Below are 19,689 nucleotides of genomic sequence, written 5' to 3'. Positions count from 1 at the left end.
CCCCTTGGACAGTAGCCGTCCATGGGATTCTCCAGGCAAGAATACTGGAGTGGGTAGTCCTTCCCTTCTACAAGGGATCTTCCTGACCCAGGGATCGAACCCAGGTCTCCCGCATTGCAGACAGATTCTTTACTGTCTGAGCCACCAGGGAAGCCCAGAATAACCATGGTGTTTGTCAATCTGTTGTTGGACAGGGGAAGTTCATTCGGATTCACTTTGGAGCCACAGGAAAGCTGGCATCAGCAGACATTGAAACCTGTGAGTCCAAACACACACCTTGAATTTGGCCCCAAGGTCATCTCCTGGGGAACATAAAAATCACATTGCTTTTTGTTACCTTAGATCTCCTAGAAAAATCCAGAGTGACATTTCAATTATCCAGTGAGAGAAGCTATCATATTTTTTACCAAATCATGTCCAACAAGAAGCCAGAACTCATCGGTAAGTTTCCTTGGTTACCATTCTCATCTTCCACACCGGTCTCATTGGAAAAATCCCAGAGTCAGTTGTGCATAAGATGCTAAAGGGATTTTCCTGCTCCACAGACCTGCTTCTCATTTCAACCAACCCCTTTGACTTCCCCTTCGTGAGCCAGGGAGAGGTCACCGTGGCCAGTATCGACGACAGTGAGGAGCTGTTGGCCACTGATGTAAGTATTCTGTGTGTTTATTTACTTAAGTGAGGAATTGTTGAATTCATGAACTGGGAGGCATCCATGATCTCACAAAGAAGCTGGGACAGAAGGATGCTCAGTGATTAGACCTAAGATCTTGGAGAATTTGTACAGATGGCACCCCGTCCCCACTCCAGAAAACTCCAGAAATGGAAATAACAGAAAGTTCTCCAAAACAGGCCTTCAGTTCCATTCTGCAGCCTTTCAGGGTATAACATTTGCATGGATAATGGATAAGATATTGGTCAAAGTCTTCAGGATACAAGAAGAACCATCCACATGGTTCTTCAAGAAAATCTAGAAAATACAGAAAAGTCTAAAGCAGGAAAATTCAGCCCCATTCTGCAGTAGCTGCTCCATTCCCCCGGTGACCTGCCCTCGGTCTCACAGGAAGCACACCTGTCAGGCCTCTGGGCTTTAGCCCTGGGGAGCATCTCCAAAGTCAATTATAACTAAGTGCGTTGAACACTTAATGTGCTAGGAACTGAAAAAAGAGCTTTGCCCGCATCGTCTCCTTTAAGCATCAACAAAACCTCTAGGATTGGCCCCACTCTTGCCCCCATTTCATGAAGGTAGAAGCTGAGTCTTGGGGGAAAAAACTCACAATTTGCCTGAAGACAGATTGTGAACAACTGTCTGAACCCAGATCTGCTTAACCCTGAACTTACATTTTTAACTAAAATACATCTCAGTGCAGTTCATCTCTACCCCTGGGTGGCTCCACCCTCTCAGAAGCTGTAAGAGCTTTCGGAAAAGGGGCTCATCCAATACCCCAGGGGCCCTGTCCAAGGCCCAGCTCCCTGCCCTTCATTGTCTGCCATTTCCAGGTGATGCTGCTTGTTCTAAGGCAAGGAGAAAATGCTCATGATCAAATAAATTTCAGTTAACGTCAATCTGGCTATTGTATATTTTTAACCAGGTTTCCTCACCAGGTTTCTCCAGCCTTTACCACCTGGGGAGGAGGGTTAGTGACTGACACAAGGCCTCTCGGCTCCCCACCTCCTCCCAAAAGTCCCTCCTGTCGTGTTGGTCACTCAGTCATGTCCGACTCTCTGTGATTCCATGAACTGTAGCCCAGCAGGCTCCCCTATCCATACAATTTTCCAGGCAAGAATTCTGGAGTGGATGGCCATTCCCTTTTTCAGGTGATCTTACCAACCCACGGATCAAACCTGAGGCTCCTGCATTGCAGGTGGATTCTTTACCATCTGAGCCACCAGAGAAACCAAGGCCCTCCTAAGGAATTCTAAAAATTCCCAAAGTAATATCTCAGGTCCTCACAGGCAACCCCCGCTGTCAGGGGCTGCCGTTGCTCCCCCCTCCCAAGCAGAGTCTTCAGGACAGTGGTTTACCTATGGCCAGAATGGAGGGGGACAGGTGTCTCCAAAAGACTGCATTCTCCAGTAATGCTTTCACCGGCGTCCTTTTAGCATTTAGCAAAAGTTCTTTCTCTCTTTATCTGTAGCTACCCGCTCCTAGGACACAGACATGTGCTAGCTGGGGTGGGATATGGATTCCAGGGCCTCAGAATCTCCCCTCCCTCAGTTTCTGATGCAGACTCTCCCTCCCTCACAAGGGGTGCCACCCCAGAGCGCCTCCCTCTGCAATACCGTCCTACTGACACAGACCTACCTTGCCTGTACCATCAGCTCCCCAGATACATCCAGACCTGTTTCAAATCCATCCCTGCACATTGCTGCAAACTCTCTTAGAATCTCAGTTCTTCACCTAGTTCAGTTCAGTTCAGTCGCTCAGTCATGTCCGACTTTTTGCAACCTCATGGACTGCAGCATGCCAGGCTTCCCTGTCCATCACCAACTCCCAGAATTACTCAAACTCATGTCCGTTGAGTCGGTGTTGCCATCCAGCCATCTCATCCTCTGTCGTCCCCTTCTCCTCCCCCATTCAATCTTTCCCAGCATCAGGGTCTTTTCAAATGAGTCAGTTCTTCGCATCAGGTGGCCAATATTGGAGCTTCAGCTTCAACATCAGTCTTTCCAATGAACATTCAGAACTGATTTCCTTTAGGATTGACTGGTTGGATCTCCTTGCAGTCCAAGGGACTCTCAAGAGTCTTCTCCAACATCACAGTTCAAAAGCATCAATTCTTCAGCACTCAGCTTTCTTTGTAGTCCAACTCTCACATCCATACATGACCACTAGAAAAACCATAACTTTGACTAGACAAACCTCTGTTAGCAAAGTAATGTCTCTGCTTTTTAATATGCTGTCTAGGTTGGTCATAACTTTTCTTCCAAGAAGCAAGCGTCTTTTAATTTCATGGCTGCAGTCACCATCTGCAGTGATTTTGGCACCCCAAAGAATAAAGTCTGCCACTGTTTCCCCTGTTTCTCCATCTATTTGCCATGAAGTGATGGGACCAGATGCCATGATCTTAGTTTTCTGAATGTTGAAGTTTAAGCCAACTTTTTCACTCTCCTCTTTCACGTTCATCAAGAGGCTCTTTAGTGCTTCACTTTCTGCCACAAGTGCGGTGTTATTTGCACATCTGACGTTATTTATATTTCTCCTGGCAATCTTGATTCCAGCTTGTGCTTCACCCAGCCCAGTGTTTCTCATGATGTGCTGTGCAAATAAGTTAAATAAGCAAGGTGACAATGTACAGCCTTGACGTACTCCTTTCCTGATTTGGAACAAGTCTGTTGTTCCATGTCCAGTTCTAACTGTTGCTTCTTGACCTGCATATAGATTTCTCAGGAGGCAGGTCAGGTGGTTTGGTATATCCATCTCTTGAAGAATTTTCCACAGTTTGTTGTGATCCACACAGTCAAAGGCTTTGGCATAGTCAATAAAGCAGAAGTAGATGTTTTCTGGAACTCTCTCACTTTTTTGATGATCCAATGGATGTTGGCAATTTGGTCTCTGGTTCCTCTGCCTTTTCTAAAACCAGCTTGAACATCTGGAAGTTCATAGTTCACGTACTGTTGAAGCCTGACTTGGAGAATTTTTAGCATGACTTTACTAGCGTGTGAGATGAGTGCAATTGTGCAGTAGTTTGAGCATTCTTTGCCATTGGCTTTCTGTGGGATTGGAATGAAAACTGACCTTTTCCAGTCCTGTTCTCAGCAACTGCTGAGTTTTCCAAATTTGCTGGCATATCGAGTGCAACACTTTCACAGAATCATCTTTCAGGATTTGAAATAGCTCAACTGGAATTCTATCACCTCCACTAGCTTTGTTCATAGTGATGCTTCCTAATGCCAACTTGACTTCGCATTCCAGGATGTCTGCCTCTAGGTGGAGTGATCATACCATCATGAATATCTGGATCATGAAGATCTTTTTTGTATAGTTCTTCTGTGTATTCTTGCCATCTCTTCTTAATATCTTCTGCTTCTATTAGGTCCATACCATTTCTGTCCTTTATTGTGACCATCTTTGCAGGAAAAGTTCCATTGCTATCTCTAATTTTCTTGAAAAGATCTCTAGTCTTTCCCATTCCATTGTTTTCCCCTATTTCTTTGCATTGATCACTGAGGAAGGCTTTCTTATCTTGCTATTCTTTGGAACTCTGCATTCAAATGGGTATATCTTTCCTTTTCTCCTTTGCCTTTCACTTCTCTTCTTTTCACACCTATTTGTAAGGCCTCCTCAGACAACCATTTTGCCTTTTTGCATTTCTTTTTCTTGGGGAAGGTCTTGATCACTGCCTCCTATACAGTGCCATAGTTATTCAGGCACTCTGTCTATCAAATCTAACACCCTTGAATCTATTTATCACTTCCACTGTATAATCATAAGGGATTTGATTTAGGTCATACCTGAGTGGTCTAATGGTTTTCCCTACTTTCTTCAAACTAAGTCTGAATTTGGCAATAAGGAGTTCATGATCTGAGCCACAGTCAGCTCCCTGTCTTGTTTTTGCTGACTCTATAGAACTTCTCCATCTTTGGCTGCAAAGAATATAATCAATCTGATTTTGGTGTTGACCATCCGGTGATGTCCATGTATAGAGTCTTCTCTTGTGTTGTTGGAAGAGGGTGTTTGCTATGACCAGTGTGTTCTCTTGGCAAAACTCTATTAGCCTTTGCCCTGCTTCATTCTGTATTCCAAGGCCAAATTTGCCTGTTACTCCAGGTCTCCTGACTTCCTACTTTTGCATTCCAGTCCCCTATAATGAAAAGGACATCTTTTTGGAGTGTTAGTTCTAGAAGGTCTTGTAGGTCTTTATAGAACCATTCAACTTCAGGTTCTTCAACATTACTAGTCAGGGCATAGCCTTGGATTACTGTGATATTGAATGGTTTGCCTTGGAAATGAACAGAGATCATTCTATCATTTTTGAGATTGCATCCAAGTACTGCATTTTGGATTCTTTTGTTGACTATGTGGCTACTCCATTTCTTCTAAGGGATTCTTGCCCACAGTAGTACATATAACGATCATCTGAGTTAAATTCACCCATTCCAGTCCATTTTAGTTCGCTGATTCCTAGAATGTCGACGTTCACTCTTGCCACCTCCTGTTTGACCATTTCTAATTTGCCTTGATTCATGGACCTAACATTCCAGGTTCCTATGCAATATTGCTCTTTATAACATCAGAATGTTCTTCCATCACCAGTCACATCCACAAATGAGTGTTGTTTTTGCTTTGGGTCCATCTCTTCATTCTTTCTGGGGTTACTTCTCAACTGATCTCCAGTAGCATATCGGGCTACTGTACATGGGGTTCTCAAGGCAAGAATACTGAAATGGTTTGCCATTCCCTTCTCCAGTGGACCATGTTTTGTCAGAACTCCCCACCATGACCCATCCATCTTGGGTGGCACCTACACGGCATGGTTCATAGTTTCATTGAGTTAGACAAGGCTGTGGTCCACGTGATCAGATTGGCTAGTTTTCTGTGATTGTGGTTTTCATTCTGTCTGCCCTCTGATGGAGAAGGAAACGAGGCTTATGGAAGTTTCCTCATGAAAGAGACTGACTGAGGGGGAAACTGGGCTTCATCTGGAGATCTGGAAAAATTTGTGCACCTATAAGGTTTTCATAGGGACTTAATGAGATAACATAGGGGTGGTGTTGTTCACTTTAAAGATAGTCACAGCCTAAAATGGTGAGAGTTATGTTTTATTTGGCAGGAATTTTTAGGACTTCAAGCCCGGGAGGCAGCATCTCAAATAACCTGAGACAACTGCTCGAAGGAGGCTGGGGGGTGGGGTGGGGTGGGCGGTGAGGGGAGGAGTGATGGGGGAGGTTGAGGGGGGAAGTCAGGTTACAGAGAAGTTTTGCCACAAAGGTCAGGTAGTCTGAACATGAAAAGATGATTGTTAATTTTAAAAAAGCAGATATCCAAACTTAAGGAATGTAGGGCTTTTCTACGTATGGGAAGATGCAAGAGTCTGGACTCAGTGAAAGCATTCCTTTCATATGCACCTCAGCTCTCTGGAGCCAGTATCCTGTATTTTCACATCCTGAGTTTCCTTAGAGCTTACTGGCTCATGAAGGGGGGCTGCCATTGCTGATGGCTGTGATATCTTTTGCTTACTGATACTGCAGGAAATATTCCATTTATCAGTGCTTAGTGCCTTCCTTAGCTCCTTTCACATTTGAAAAATTGCATTTTCCCTTCCAGTTCTAATATTTTATGATGCCATGTCATTGCTATTCTGAACAACACTGGAATTCCTAGATGGCAACGCCAAGCTCACAAGCTCTTCGATAGCGTCCATGAGCCTGCCTCCTCCTAGAATCACACAATCGTTCCCAATGGCCTCGTCCAGAAAACAGCCCCAAATCTATGCACATTGGAACAGGATTCAAATCAGTGCTCACTGGATGGAAGCAAACAGATAATTCACATTTTCTTCCCATAATCTCCACCCACCCACCCAAACACGGTCAATGAAAGAAATGGTTTTTGACCCCTAACTTACCATACGCCACCTGTCATCCATTTATTGGGGTAATGCCGTCTCATGTGCGCCACAAAATGCCAGGAAAGAGCTGCATTGGGATCCGTGAGGTCTGCTGTGACGGCTGTCCTTCTCTCTAATTCCTAGAATGCCATTGACATCCTGGGCTTCAGCTCAGAGGAGAAGGTTGGGATCTACAAGCTGACGGGCGCCGTGATGCACTATGGGAACATGAAGTTCAAGCAGAAGCAGCGGGAGGAGCAGGCAGAGCCGGACGGCACAGAAGGTACCACACATGGGAAGGGGATGAGGTTCAACCCTCCACCTGGTTCACATGTGGACTGGGTCACGGGAGACTAACGTGATGTTCATCTCAAGAGCTGCTCTTGGAAAACTGTACAAACTGAGTTTGGGTTGTCCATGTGGTTACTGTCACTGTCCCCACTTGACAAATGACAAGACGAGGCATAAAGGGGGATTCCCAGGTGGTGCAGTGGTAAAAAAAAATCCACCTGCCAATGCAGGAGACAAAAGAGACACAAGTTTGATCCCTGGGTAGGGAGATCCCCTGCAGAAGGACATGGCAACCCACTCCAGTATTCTTGCCTGGAAAATTCGATGGACAGAGGAGCCTGGAGGGCTACAGTTCATGGAGTCTCAGAGTTGGACACAACTGAGCATGAGCACACAAAGGAGCAGAGCCCAAATTCGAACCCAGGCTCTTTGCCACCAAACTATTCCACAACTCTTGGAAACAAGACATGTGAACCATTTTGAAAGTAAAACAAGCAGGACTTGGTGCCTGTCTCAACACAACATGTCAGGGTTGAAAAAAATAATGTATCGCCCTAAGCTTTCAAGTTTAAGTAATCAGAAGAATAATAGTAGGATCCATGTAAATGAGCAAAAGGAGAAGGGATAATTTGAGCAAAGAGTAAAACACACAGTTGGTCTCTTAGTAAGTCCTTAACAAACATTGCCCTGAGTTTTTATTAACGTGACTTCCCAACCAGCAATGAAGTGATGGTCCCAACCAAGGAGGAGCTTGGGAAGCAGCATGCCTCTACTTCTCAATGAGCTCAAGGCAAGCGGCCAGGCTCATTCCAAAGTCCACTGAACTAGTGAACTTTGTGAACTTGCCAGTATTCAACTGAACTTGACCATCTCCAAATACTTGCAGGCAAGGTTTTGTATTTCTCTCTCAAGTATTTGCATGGCACCTTGAGCTTCCCTGGTGGCTCAAACAGTGAAGAATCTTCCTGCAATGCAGGAGACCCGGGTTTGATCCCTGGGTCAGGAAGATCCCCTGGAGAAGAGAATGGCAACCCACTCCAGTATTCTTGTCTGGAGAATTCCATGGACAGAGGAGCCTGATGGGCTACAGTCTATGGGGCTGTAAAGAGTCAGACACTATTGATGATTAACACTTGTAGAAATTAGGAATGTGTTCAACTTATATTAATTGTCCAAATTGTTGTATTATCAGATTCCAACAGTATATGTTTTTTGTTGAAATTTAAATTTCAAGTTTGTCAAAATTGACCTATTACTAAAGACTATTATACAAAGCAAAATGAAAGTTCTTGAAAAACCAGGACCCTGGATTATGGGGTCAAAACTCCAGTACAGGCCTGGGGCTTGTAGGAAAACATAAAAACATCCAAAAGGATTATAGACAATACTTCTGGGAGGACCCAAGGCCCGACTGGATGTTTTAGCAGCTGCTGGCTATGTGACACCGCTTCTTTTTTTCCTTCAGTGGCTGACAAGGCTGGGTACCTGATGGGTCTGAATTCTGCAGAAATGCTGAAAGGCCTGTGCTGTCCAAGGGTGAAGGTTGGGAACGAATATGTCACGAAAGGGCAAAATGTCCAGCAGGTAAATTGAAATGCTCTGAATCCAATCAACTCGAGTATTTTTCTATTTTCAGTCTCATCCTGAAGTTCTTTCAGTTGCAGGGATCAGAAAAACATATGCAACTGGCTACAGCATGGAAAAGAAACTCATTCTTCAGGGTCAGGGTAACTCAAGGAGTGCCTTGGTGCTCTGAGGGCCTGGGACCAGGGAGTGAAGAGCCCTCCGAAGCCAGGCAGCCTCCTTCTCAGGGACTCTAGATGGTCTTCTCTGTCCTGTTCCGTGTTCTCACTAGGCGGCTAAGCTTTCCTTACCTCCCCTACCTGTGACCACCCCAGAGCTCCCAAGTTTATATCTTCATGGTTCCATCCTCAACCTGAGACCAACATCTTTTTGATCCCAATTCCAAATTCTCAGGAGAGACACTCTGTTTAACCCAACTTGGAGCAGATGTCCACATCTGGTTCAATCAGGTGTGGCCAGGGCTAGAGTCATGTGTTATATCCATGCTTGGTAGAAAACAAGCTTTGTAAATGGAATTGACCTCATGAACTGAGAAAATGCCTTGAGACAGATTTAACGTTAGGTTAAACTGTATGAAATTGCCAGTAACCTGCTGCCTTTGACTTTCAAGGCATCCACTTTGTTGGTCTCATAAAAATACTAATTTGAGGGTTGAGTGGGTGATCCTTTTTCAAGGTGACCAATTCAGTGGGTGCTCTGGCCAAAGCCGTCTATGAGAAGATGTTTCTGTGGATGGTCACCCGCATCAACCAGCAGCTGGACACCAAGCAGCCCAGGCAGTACTTCATCGGGGTCTTGGACATTGCTGGCTTTGAGATCTTTGATGTGAGTTGTTTGGATAAATGATAGTCCTCGAAGGGCCCTTCTGCTTTTTGCCTGCTCTGTTGAATCACCCCTGGATTTTCCAGACTCACTTAAATTATTTGGTATCTGAAACACCCAGTTCAACAGCCTGGAGCAGCTGTGCATCAACTTCACCAATGAGAAACTGCAACAGTTTTTCAACCACCACATGTTCGTGCTGGAGCAGGAGGAGTACAAGAAGGAAGGCATCGAGTGGGAGTTCATCGACTTTGGGATGGACCTGGCCGCCTGCATTGAGCTCATCGAGAAGGTAAGAAACACTGCTCTCTGGGGCAGCTCCTCATCGGCTGGGCCACCCCCTCTTTGCTCTAACACTTGTCTGCTAACAGACTGGCTCCCTAAACCAATGTCCCCAGGCTCTGAACCTTCAGAGAGCTGAATTTCCAGTGCAGAAAGGGTAAATGTTTGGAAAGCTCCCAGAATCTGTTCAGACAATTAAAGAGGTATGTGAGTGATTAAGATCCAAGGGCTCAGTGACCCCCAAGAATGTGAATGAAGCCCAGGGATGACTGGGCATTTCATACATACCTGAATTGTCCAAGGAGGAGGGACCGTGGAGCAGTGGGCTTCCTGGAGGAATGTTACTATGAAAACAGAGGATGACAATAACTTTTTAAAAAGGAATTCCCATCACATTTTGAGCACTGGTTGTGTTGGAAGCCTGTCTTCCTAAGGTGGCTACTGAAAATCCCAGATTTTATTGCTTAAAATATTACTTATATGATTTTAATATCTATGTATGGAAGGAAATGCAACCCACTCCAGTATGCTTGCCTGGAGAATTCCGTGGACAGAGGAGCCTGGCAGGCTACAGTCCACGGGGTCGCAAAGAGTCGGACACAACTCAGCAACTTCACTAACTCACTCACGCAGCTTTACATTTTTTGTAAATTTGTTCCTGAAAGGGAGTAAGTTGGGGAAATATAGCTTTTTTTTTTCCTTCCTTCCTATGTAGGGAAAAACTAGTTCTTCCCTACTGTGTGTTTCTCTTCTATGAGTTTGCTTTACTACTCACACAAAGCACTTCGTTTTTTTATATTTCTGGTCACCAAACACATGGAAGTTTTTCCTCATGACAGCAAGCAATCCTCTGCAACATTAACCGGTTGTCCTATGGTTTAACTCAATTCTGACACTCCCTACCTAGAGATGCCAAGTTCAAGCAGTAGGTGTCCTATAACGTCTGACCTAGTTGGCTATAAATCAAATTTTCTCACAACCCTGTCCTCAGGTTTAATTATTTATTAGAGGGGTTCACAGAGCTCAGGAAAACAGTTACATTTACCAGTTTATTAAAGAATTTAATAAAGAAAACAGATGAGGGACTTCCAGGGTGGTCCACTTGTTAAGACTCTGTGCTTCCAATCCTGGGTACCCGACTGGTTGGGGAATTAAGATCCCACATGCCACATATTGTGACCAAAAAAATTAAAAGTAAATTTAAAAAATTTTAAGGGTACAGATGAAAAGCCAGATGAAGAGACATATGGGACAAGATCTGGGAGGGTCCCAAATGCAAGCACTTCTGTCCCCAAAGGTTGGATTGTGTCACCCTCCCAGTGTGGACATGTTTCCCAACCTGGAAGTTCTCAAAATCACCTACAACTAGGATTTTATGGAGGCTTCCTCATGTAGGCACGATCAATCATTAGCTGCATTTCCAGCCCCTCGCCCCTCTCTGGTGGATGGGGAGGGGATGAAAATTCCGAACTTCTCATCATGGCTTGGTCTTTCTGGTGATCAGCCCTCAGTCAGGGGCCCCCACCCCAGAGTCACCTCAAGAGAACAATAGATGCTCTAGTACTCATCACTGCTGCTACTGCTGCTAAGTCACTTCAGTCGTGTCCGACTCTGTGTGACCCCATAGACGGAAGCCCACCAGGCTCCCCCTTCCCTGCGATTCTCCAGGCAAGAACACTGGAGTGAGTTGCCATTTCCTTCTCCAATGTGTGAAAGTGAAAAGTGAAAGTGAAGTCGCTCAGTCGTGTCCGACCCTTAGCGACCCCATGGACTGCAGCCCACCAGGCTCCTCCATCCATGGGGTTTTCTAGGCAAGAGTACTGGAGTGGCTTGCCATTGCCTTCTCCGGTACTCATCACTAGGACAGTACAAAGGCTTTAGAAGCTCTTTGCCAGGAACCAGGGACAGAGATCAGTATATATGTTTTCTATTATCTCACAAAAAGCTGCACTTACATACATGCAATTTCATTCCATGCTTTTTTGTTCAACAAACATTAAATAAGCACCTACTATGCTGCTGTGATTGGGGGTAGGAGGAGACGGGGACAGCAGAGAATGAGATGGCTGGATGGCATCACTGACTCGATGGACATGAGTTTGAGTGAACTCCGGGAGTTGGTGATGGACAGGGAGGCCTGGCGTGTTGTGGTTCATGGGGTTGCAAAGAGTCGGACACGACTAAGCGACTGAACTAACTAACTAACTAATGCTGCTGAGCTTAATGTCTAGCACTATTCTGTCATGGCACCAAGCAGACCGACAGCCTTGTTCTCACAGCACTGGCATCCCAGTGTTCCTAGTAACAGAGTGACAGCACCAAAGCAGTTGCCCTTGGCTCCTACCAAAGATGGAGTCATTGGGGATGTACTAGTGAACACTGAGGATAATCTGTTATCCTCTCTCCAGCCTATGGGTATCTTCTCCATCCTGGAAGAGGAGTGCATGTTCCCCAAGGCCACGGACACCTCCTTCAAGAACAAGCTGTATGACCAGCACCTGGGCAAGTCCAACAACTTCCAGAAACCCAAACCTTCCAAGGGCAAGGCCGAGGCCCACTTCTCCCTGGTGCACTACGCGGGCACTGTGGACTACAACATTGCCGGCTGGCTGGATAAGAACAAGGACCCCCTGAACGAGACGGTGGTCGGGCTGTACCAGAAGTCTTCGCTGAAGCTGCTGTCCTTTCTTTTTTCCAACTATGCTGGTGCAGAAGCAGGTGACACCCTTTTTTAAAACCCCTCCTTATGGAAACTATGTAATCACTCACAGCTCATGAAAAACCAATAATTGGACAGGAGCTTCAGGATGACTTTGATTTGTCTGTTTTTGCTTTTCTTTCTCCTACTTCTATTCTTCCTCTTCCTTAAGAGATTGAGTTCTAATCATATGAACAACAATTCTACTCCTGAGTATACATCCCCCCAAAAAAACCCCACTAATTTGAAAAGATATATGCACCCCAATATTTACAGCAGCATTATTACAATTGCCAAGATATGGAAGCAACCTGTGTCTATCACCAGATAAATAGATAAAGGTGTGGTAATATTTTGTATGTGTGTATACACACACATATAATGGAATATTACTCAGCCATAGAAAAGAATGAAACATTGCCATTGCAGCAACAAGGATGCAGTTGGAGGGCCTTAAGCTAAGAGAAATCAGTCAGACAGAGAAAGACAAATACTGTATGATATCACTGATCTGTGGAATCTTAAAAAAATCAAAATCATAGGAACAGAGATCGGACTTGTGGTTGCCAGAGGTGGGAGGAAAGAGTTGGGGGAAAATTGGGTGAAGGGGGTTAAAAGGTGCATACTTATAAATAAGTTCTGTGGGTGTAATGTACAGTGTGGCAATGATAATTAATAACACTGTATTGTATACTTGAAAGCTGCTAAGAGAGTAGATTTTAAAAGCACTCGACACAAGAAAAAAACTAACTATGGAGGTGATAAATGTTAAGTAGCAGTGATCATTTTGCAGTATATACAGCTATCAAATCATTCCTTTGTACACCTTAAATTTATACAGTGTTATATGTCAGTACAGCTCAATAAAATGGGGGGAGTGAGTAGGAAGGCCACCACTGTGTCCTCAGGACTCACCAGACACACCCGCTGTGTCCGTCTGTCCCCAGGCGACGCCGGGCCAAGTAAGAAGGGCGGGAAGAAGAAGGGCTCCTCTTTCCAGACCGTGTCCGCTGTGTTCAGGGTTTGTTTTTTCACACCTTCCACATTCAGCCGCTTTTCTGCCCAGTGAAATGGCGTTTGGAAAGGTAAATGTGTTTCTTCTGGTTTGTGTCCCAGGAAAATTTAAACAAATTGATGACCAACTTAAGAAGCACTCACCCTCACTTTGTGCGATGTCTGATTCCCAATGAGACTAAGACACCTGGTGAGTGAGAATCCACAACAGGACTCCCTGAAACACAAGCAAAATTCCATGGGGGGTGTACACGCATGCGTGTGCATGTGTCAGCGAGTCTGTGTGCATGTGCGGGTGTGCTTCCCTGAGGACGGGGCCATGATAGCCTTTATCTCTTTTCAGTCTATGAAATAGGACTCCCAGATTTAACAAGTTAAAAATATGAGACCCCTCCCCATTAAATTCAAATTCCAGACAAGACAGTGAAATTTTTCTTAGTATAACTATGACCCACGCAATATTTGGGATATACTTACACTGAAATAATTATTTTACTCTTTCTCTGAAATTTAAGTTCAACTGGGCATCTTTTATTTCACCTATATTCCTACTATGAAATTATTTCCAAAATATTATGTATTGGGTTGGCCAAAAAGTTTGTTCAGGTATTCCATAAGCTGTTATATACGAACTCTTTGGCCAACTCATCATCAACTCAGTGGACATAAATTTGAGCAAACTCTGGGAGATAGTGAAGGACAGAGAAGATTGGCGTGCTACAGTCCGTGGGGTCAAAAAGAGTCGGACATCACTGAGTTACTGAACACCACCACCACCACCACATATATAGGTACATTATATTCACAACTTTCATAAGGTTCTTAAAAACTCCCCTCTCCCCCGAAAAATGAAGAGCCACTATATTTGGCAAATAATCAACTTAGGTCTTCCATAATAAAAACAGAATCAATAACAACTGTTTTCTGAGCCCACTACAGTCACATTATTATGTTATGTATTATAACATTATTATGTTACTGCTCATAACAGTTCACTGCAAGATAAGTGTGCTTATCTCCATTTCCTAAGTGAGAAAATCGAGAATCAGAGACCAGATATATAGACACAGCACACCGCGCAGTTCAGTAGACCTTTAACCATCTCCAGTCTTCGATTCACAAATATTCTTGGCCTAGAGCTGAGTTTCAGCACTCTTTGTCACAAAGAACAGACCATCACATACACTGTGGCTATGGGGCAGCTCACTGATCAGCCAAGCTGTTCCATCCCAAAAGCTGGGCTTCTGGCATCAAGTTCTGCTTCAGCAACATTACAGGAAAACAGATGATGCAGGAAAACAGCCCAGCTCCACCTGTGACTGCTCAAGGGACCGCAGCCGAGTCCTTTAGCTTTCTGGTCTATAAAAGGAGGTTTGAATGGCACTTTATTGATTCCTTCACTTAGTTATTTACTCATTTATTTACTGAGTGAAAGTGACAGTCACTCAGTCGTGCCCAACTCTTTACAGTCTCATGGACTAGTATAGCCTGCCAGGCTCCTCTGTCCATGGAATTCTCCAGGCAAGAATACTGGAGTGGGTATCCATTCCCTTCTCCAGGGGATCTTCTCGACCCAGGGATCAAATCCAGGTCTCCTGCATTGCAGGCAGATTCTTTACCCTGTGAGCCATCAGAGAAACCCTATTAGTGAGCACTTATAAGTGGTGACTCATTTTGTAAATATTAACCCCCTTCACCCTCCTCAGAGGGTTGTTGTGAGAATTAAATAAGCCAGTACATGTACAGCATTTAAAACAGGACCAATCATAAGAGAAAAACTTGTCACTGTGTATGGTGATAGGGGCTAACTGGACTTCTTGCAGCAATCATTTCATAATTATATACAGATATGGTCATACACCTGAAACTAATAAGATGTTAGATGCTAATGATGCCTCAGTTTTTAAAAAATGCTAGTAGATAGCACTACAACAGTAGCTGTAGGTGAATTTAAATAAACTCTGTCAGCTCATGATTGATGAGGCAGACAAAAATATGTAAGAGTGCGTGCAATATAATAAATTATATGGTCGACCTCGTCAAAATATCAAACACAGTAACGACAGAGGAGGCTGCTTCTTTGCATATTCTCATGAAACCCTTACACCTGTTTATGTATTAGGCCACCAAGGAAAATAATAAAAGCAAAACAATATAGGGCAAAACACATTATGAACACTCTGCAAATATTGGCTGTCAATTATAGTAATAATAAAAACTGTTGTTATTATGAGAATAATAATGATGAGAGACATTTCTAGATCAAGACAACCATTCTGTCCTCACCAGAGTCAAGAACGATGAACAGGGCAAAGATTAATATTTTGGCTTTTAGTCCCATGGTTATAGGGTGCTAGAGTCTTCCCAGGATGTTGAGATTATTTCTACTGGCACCAAACCTTCCCATTTGAATCTGGGTATCCAGGGGTCTCGTGGTGCCCAGACCATCAGAGAAAACAGTGGAAAAGCCGCTAACAGGCCGTGGGCTCCTCTCTCCCCAGGCGTGATGGACCACCACCTGGTCCTGCACCAGCTGCGCTGTAACGGGGTCCTGGAGGGCATCCGCATCTGCAGGAAGGGCTTCCCCAGCCGGATCCTCTATGCTGACTTCAAACAGCGGTAGGTCACCTGCCTTTGCAGTTCTCTCCTTTGGAGGGTACTTTCTGCATCCCCCAAAGGCACTCCTGCAGCTGTGTGTTGGGTGAGCTCCCAAGGTTTCCATAGGATTCTTCTGCTAGGGCGACGAGCCTTTGCACAGAGCAAGGGCTGGACCAGCACAAAGTAATCCCAAGATCAGAGCCCAGACCACTCGAGCCTGACTGTGACTCCAGACCAGGGTTTCTCAACCCCTGCACTGTGGACATTTGGGGCTAAATAATCCTTTATCATGAGGACTGTCCTATGTGTTACATGATTTTAGCAGCACCCCTGGCCTCAACTCACACCGCCTCAATCTCAGACATTGCCCAGTGTTCCTCCAGTTGAGATTCCCTGCCCTGGACCAACGCTCTCCTCCCGACTGCCATCTGGGCCCACAAGTCCAGGCCTTGCCCAGGGGGACAGGTGAGAAGAGGACACTCTAGAATGACCACTAGCCTGCAGGTCACAGCTTATTTCAAGGCTCTTTTAAGTCAGATAAGAGCCATCTCCTATGAAAGCACCATCCCAGCCATGCACTCTGCTGGCCTTGCTTCCATATGTTCCTCTCCCTCTTGCCACAGCCTGCTTGCCTAAAATCAACTCCTAGATTCCCCTCTGCCAGACTAGTCACTGTAGAATATTCCATTTCCTTCTATGGCTGGAGCAGGAGAAGGTTCTGGAAGGCATGGTCTCAGGCACAGAGCCTTTCATAGAAGTTGATTCCATTGGGAAATTTTGCCCTTCAATTGAAACCTCCACCCTCCCCAGAACTGCCCAGTTGGTGGGGGGAATGTAGGTAGGTGCCAGTCCTGACCTGGCCTTCAGTGCAGGTGAGGCGTCCCCTCGGCTCCCATGTGCTGGGCCAGCTGCTGGCATGGCCTTGTCCCCTCAGCAGCAGTGGCTCCCTAGATTCTGTCTCCCAGACTCCACCCTGGGTATGCGGGACACCACCTCCTCCTGTCCCAGAGAGACCAGGCTGGGACCCTGCTGGGCTCTGTGGCCCCAGGGCCGGAGCAGGGAGGAGCAGGAAACAGCAGCCCCTCAGGAAGCAGCAGGGCCCAGCACCCTCCCAGCTCCACCCAGGGCTGGGTCACCAAAGTCCCTTTTCCAGACCACTCACACCCAGGCCCCACGCTGACCCCTCACCCTCCCTCATCAGGTACCGGATCCTCAATGCCGGTGCCATCCCAGAGGGGCAGTTCATTGACAGCAAAAATGCTTCCGAGAAGCTTCTGAACTCCATCGACGTGGACCGGGAGCAGTATAGGTTCGGCCACACCAAGGTGAGCACAGGTTGGGCAGGGACGACCCCCACCCCAGGTAACCCCCAGGCCAGTGGGGTTAACCCCCAAACCCCCTTTTGAACTGTGGTGTTAGAGAAGACTCTTGACAGTCCCTTGGACTGCAAGGAGATCCTACCAGTCAATTATAAAGGAAATAAGTCCTAAATATTCATTGGAAGGACTGATGCTGAAGCTCCAATACTTTGGCACTTGATGCGAAGAACTAACTCATTGGAAGAGACCCTGATGCTGGGAAAGATTGAAGGCAGGAGGTGAAGGGGATGACAGAGGATGAGATGGTTGGATGGCATCACCGACTCCATGGACATGAGTTTGAGCAAGCTCCAGGAGTTGGTGATGGACAGGAAGGCCTGGCATGCTACAGTCCATGGAATTGCAAAGAATCAGACACAACTGAGCAACTGAACTGAACTGGGCTGCTTGTGAGCTGATGAGAGGAAAGGTGTCTCTTTCCCGTTCTGGGAAAGCTGACCGTCCCTTGCCCAGAAGTCCAGGCCAAGAGAACTCTGTCCAGGTATAGGAAGCTCTCTCTATGCTGATTTTAAACGTCTAGAGGCTTAATTGGTAGCCCAGCCCCAGCCCCGGAGAAGGCAATGGCACCCCACTCCAGTACTCTTGCCTGGAAAATCCCATGGACGGAGGAGCCTGGTAGGCCGCGGTCCACGTGGTCGCTAAGAGTCGAACACAACTGAGCAACTTCACTTTCACTTTTCACTTTCATGCATTGGAGAAGGAAATGACAACCCACTCCAGTGTTCTTGCCTGGAGAATCCCAGGGGATTCTGGTGGGAGCCTGGTGGGCTGCCATCTATGGGGTCGCACAGAGTCGGACACGACTGAAACAACTTAGCAGTAGCAGCCCCAACCCCAGCAGCAAAAGAAGAAATCAACAGGAGCAGAGAATGAGCGCCCCTAAAGGGGAGAAGGAGTCCAAGAGATCAGAGAACACAGAATTCCAGGGAGCATGAGGTCCTGAGAAGAATTATAACCAATAGAAATGATCACCATTATTGAGCACGTGTGTATTGAGACCTGTGACATGCCTTCTATACACATGTGACAGAATCTTTCAGATCACCTGATGGTGATAAGGGTGGTACTTACCTAATGGGGTTACTGGGAGGCTCCAACAGGACAAGAGACTTGTTCAAGGTCACATGGAGAGTGGGTGACAAAGGCCAGATGCAAATCCTGGCCTGACTATAAAGCTCCATGTCCTGAAAAGGACCAGGGGACCATCAACCCCATTAGGGAAAAGCCTGCAGCCCCCATGGGTGCCCTGCTTCCCGGGAACATCACAGGGGCAGAGGAAGCCCTGCAGGTGTGGGCAGTGCAGGGAGAGGCTCCGATGGGGGGGACCCACCTCCTCAGCTGGGCGGAGAGATTGGAGGATGAGGATGGGAAGGCAGAGGCATCTGTGAGTCCCTCCTGGTCTGCATCTGTGATTATGTTTCTGCCCCATCCTTGCTTCCTGCACATGAACTCCATCAGAATCTGTCTGCCTGGGTCAGCGGGGCCTGGAACATACCTTGGAGCAGGACACAGCGGGGCTCCTGCAGAGAACACAGCCCCCAGAAACAGAGTCCTGGGAGCCAGATGGCTGCTAGTCCCAAGTCAGGGCTCTGAAGGCAAGGGCTGGGGCTAGACAGAGATAGCCCCCCTTGAGAGCACAGGCTGGGGATGAAGCAGGGCCCATCTCTCCTTTCACACAGGTATTCTTCAAAGCTGGACTCCTGGGCCTCTTGGAGGAGATGAGGGACGAGAAGCTGGTGACCCTGATGACACGCACGCAGGCCTTATGCCGGGGCTACCTGATGCGGGTGGAGTTCAAGAAGATGATGGAGAGGAGGTGATGCAAGCCCTCGCCTCCCCACCCTCCTCCCTGGAGCTGACCATCACTTCGTGCTTTAGTCTTAAGATGTTCACTTATTTGTCACACATTTACTGAGCCACAGTTCTGTGCTGGGGCCCCTGCTTGACACTGGGGATGCAGAAATGAGCCGTGGCCTCCAGGAGCCCACAGAGGAGTGGGAAGCAGACACCTGCTCGGCTAGTTTTCACGCCTGTGACAAGCGTAGTGTCAGTTGTATTCAGGGCCAGGTGGACAGATTGGGGGCTGGGGTTGGCATGAAAGGGCAGCAAAAAAGAAAGAGCTTTCCAAAGGAGGCTTTGCACGGCTGGAGGAAGGGTGGCCTGGGGGTTGGGAGAAGCAAAAGCAGGTCACTTGGCTGGAGCGAGGAGAGGCTGGCAGTGGAGGTCCCCACCTGCCACCTTGAAGAGCCCAGGTTAAATCTTCCACGTGATGGGGAGCCATGGAGGAGACAAGCGAGAGGATCGGATTTGTTTCAATAGCTCACACAGGTCACCTGGGGGACTTTCCTGGCAAGCCAGTGGTTAAGACTCCACGCTTCCACTGCAGGAGGCACAGGTATGATCTATGTTCCAGGAAGTAAGATCCCACTTGCCACACGGCGTGGCCATAAAACAAAACACACACATACTC

At 46.5% G+C, this 19,689-nt stretch overlaps 1 protein-coding gene across 1 annotated transcript in view; it reads left to right on the top strand.

The window, feature by feature from the left end:
- MYH13 (myosin heavy chain 13) overlaps positions 1 to 19,689 on the top strand; it is a 65,439-nt gene that overhangs the window by 7,062 nt on the left and 38,688 nt on the right. Inside the window, exons 7-19 of the mRNA XM_055398484.2 lie at positions 195 to 258; positions 343 to 441; positions 546 to 649; positions 6,696 to 6,834; positions 8,308 to 8,426; positions 9,102 to 9,251; positions 9,370 to 9,540; positions 11,939 to 12,248; positions 13,176 to 13,249; positions 13,345 to 13,432; positions 15,744 to 15,861; positions 17,042 to 17,165; positions 18,899 to 19,035. Coding sequence (XP_055254459.2) covers positions 195 to 258; positions 343 to 441; positions 546 to 649; positions 6,696 to 6,834; positions 8,308 to 8,426; positions 9,102 to 9,251; positions 9,370 to 9,540; positions 11,939 to 12,248; positions 13,176 to 13,249; positions 13,345 to 13,432; positions 15,744 to 15,861; positions 17,042 to 17,165; positions 18,899 to 19,035 — 1,697 coding nt within the window. The remainder of the gene's footprint in view (positions 1 to 194; positions 259 to 342; positions 442 to 545; positions 650 to 6,695; positions 6,835 to 8,307; positions 8,427 to 9,101; positions 9,252 to 9,369; positions 9,541 to 11,938; positions 12,249 to 13,175; positions 13,250 to 13,344; positions 13,433 to 15,743; positions 15,862 to 17,041; positions 17,166 to 18,898; positions 19,036 to 19,689) is intronic.

This window comes from Moschus berezovskii, chromosome 20 (genome assembly GCF_049115385.1).
Source record: "Moschus berezovskii isolate FMDL1 chromosome 20, NW_MosBer_1.0, whole genome shotgun sequence".
Taxonomy (NCBI): domain Eukaryota; kingdom Metazoa; phylum Chordata; class Mammalia; order Artiodactyla; family Moschidae; genus Moschus; species Moschus berezovskii.
Note: the sequence above shows the minus strand (reverse complement) of the source record. Positions and strands in the feature narration are given on the sequence as shown.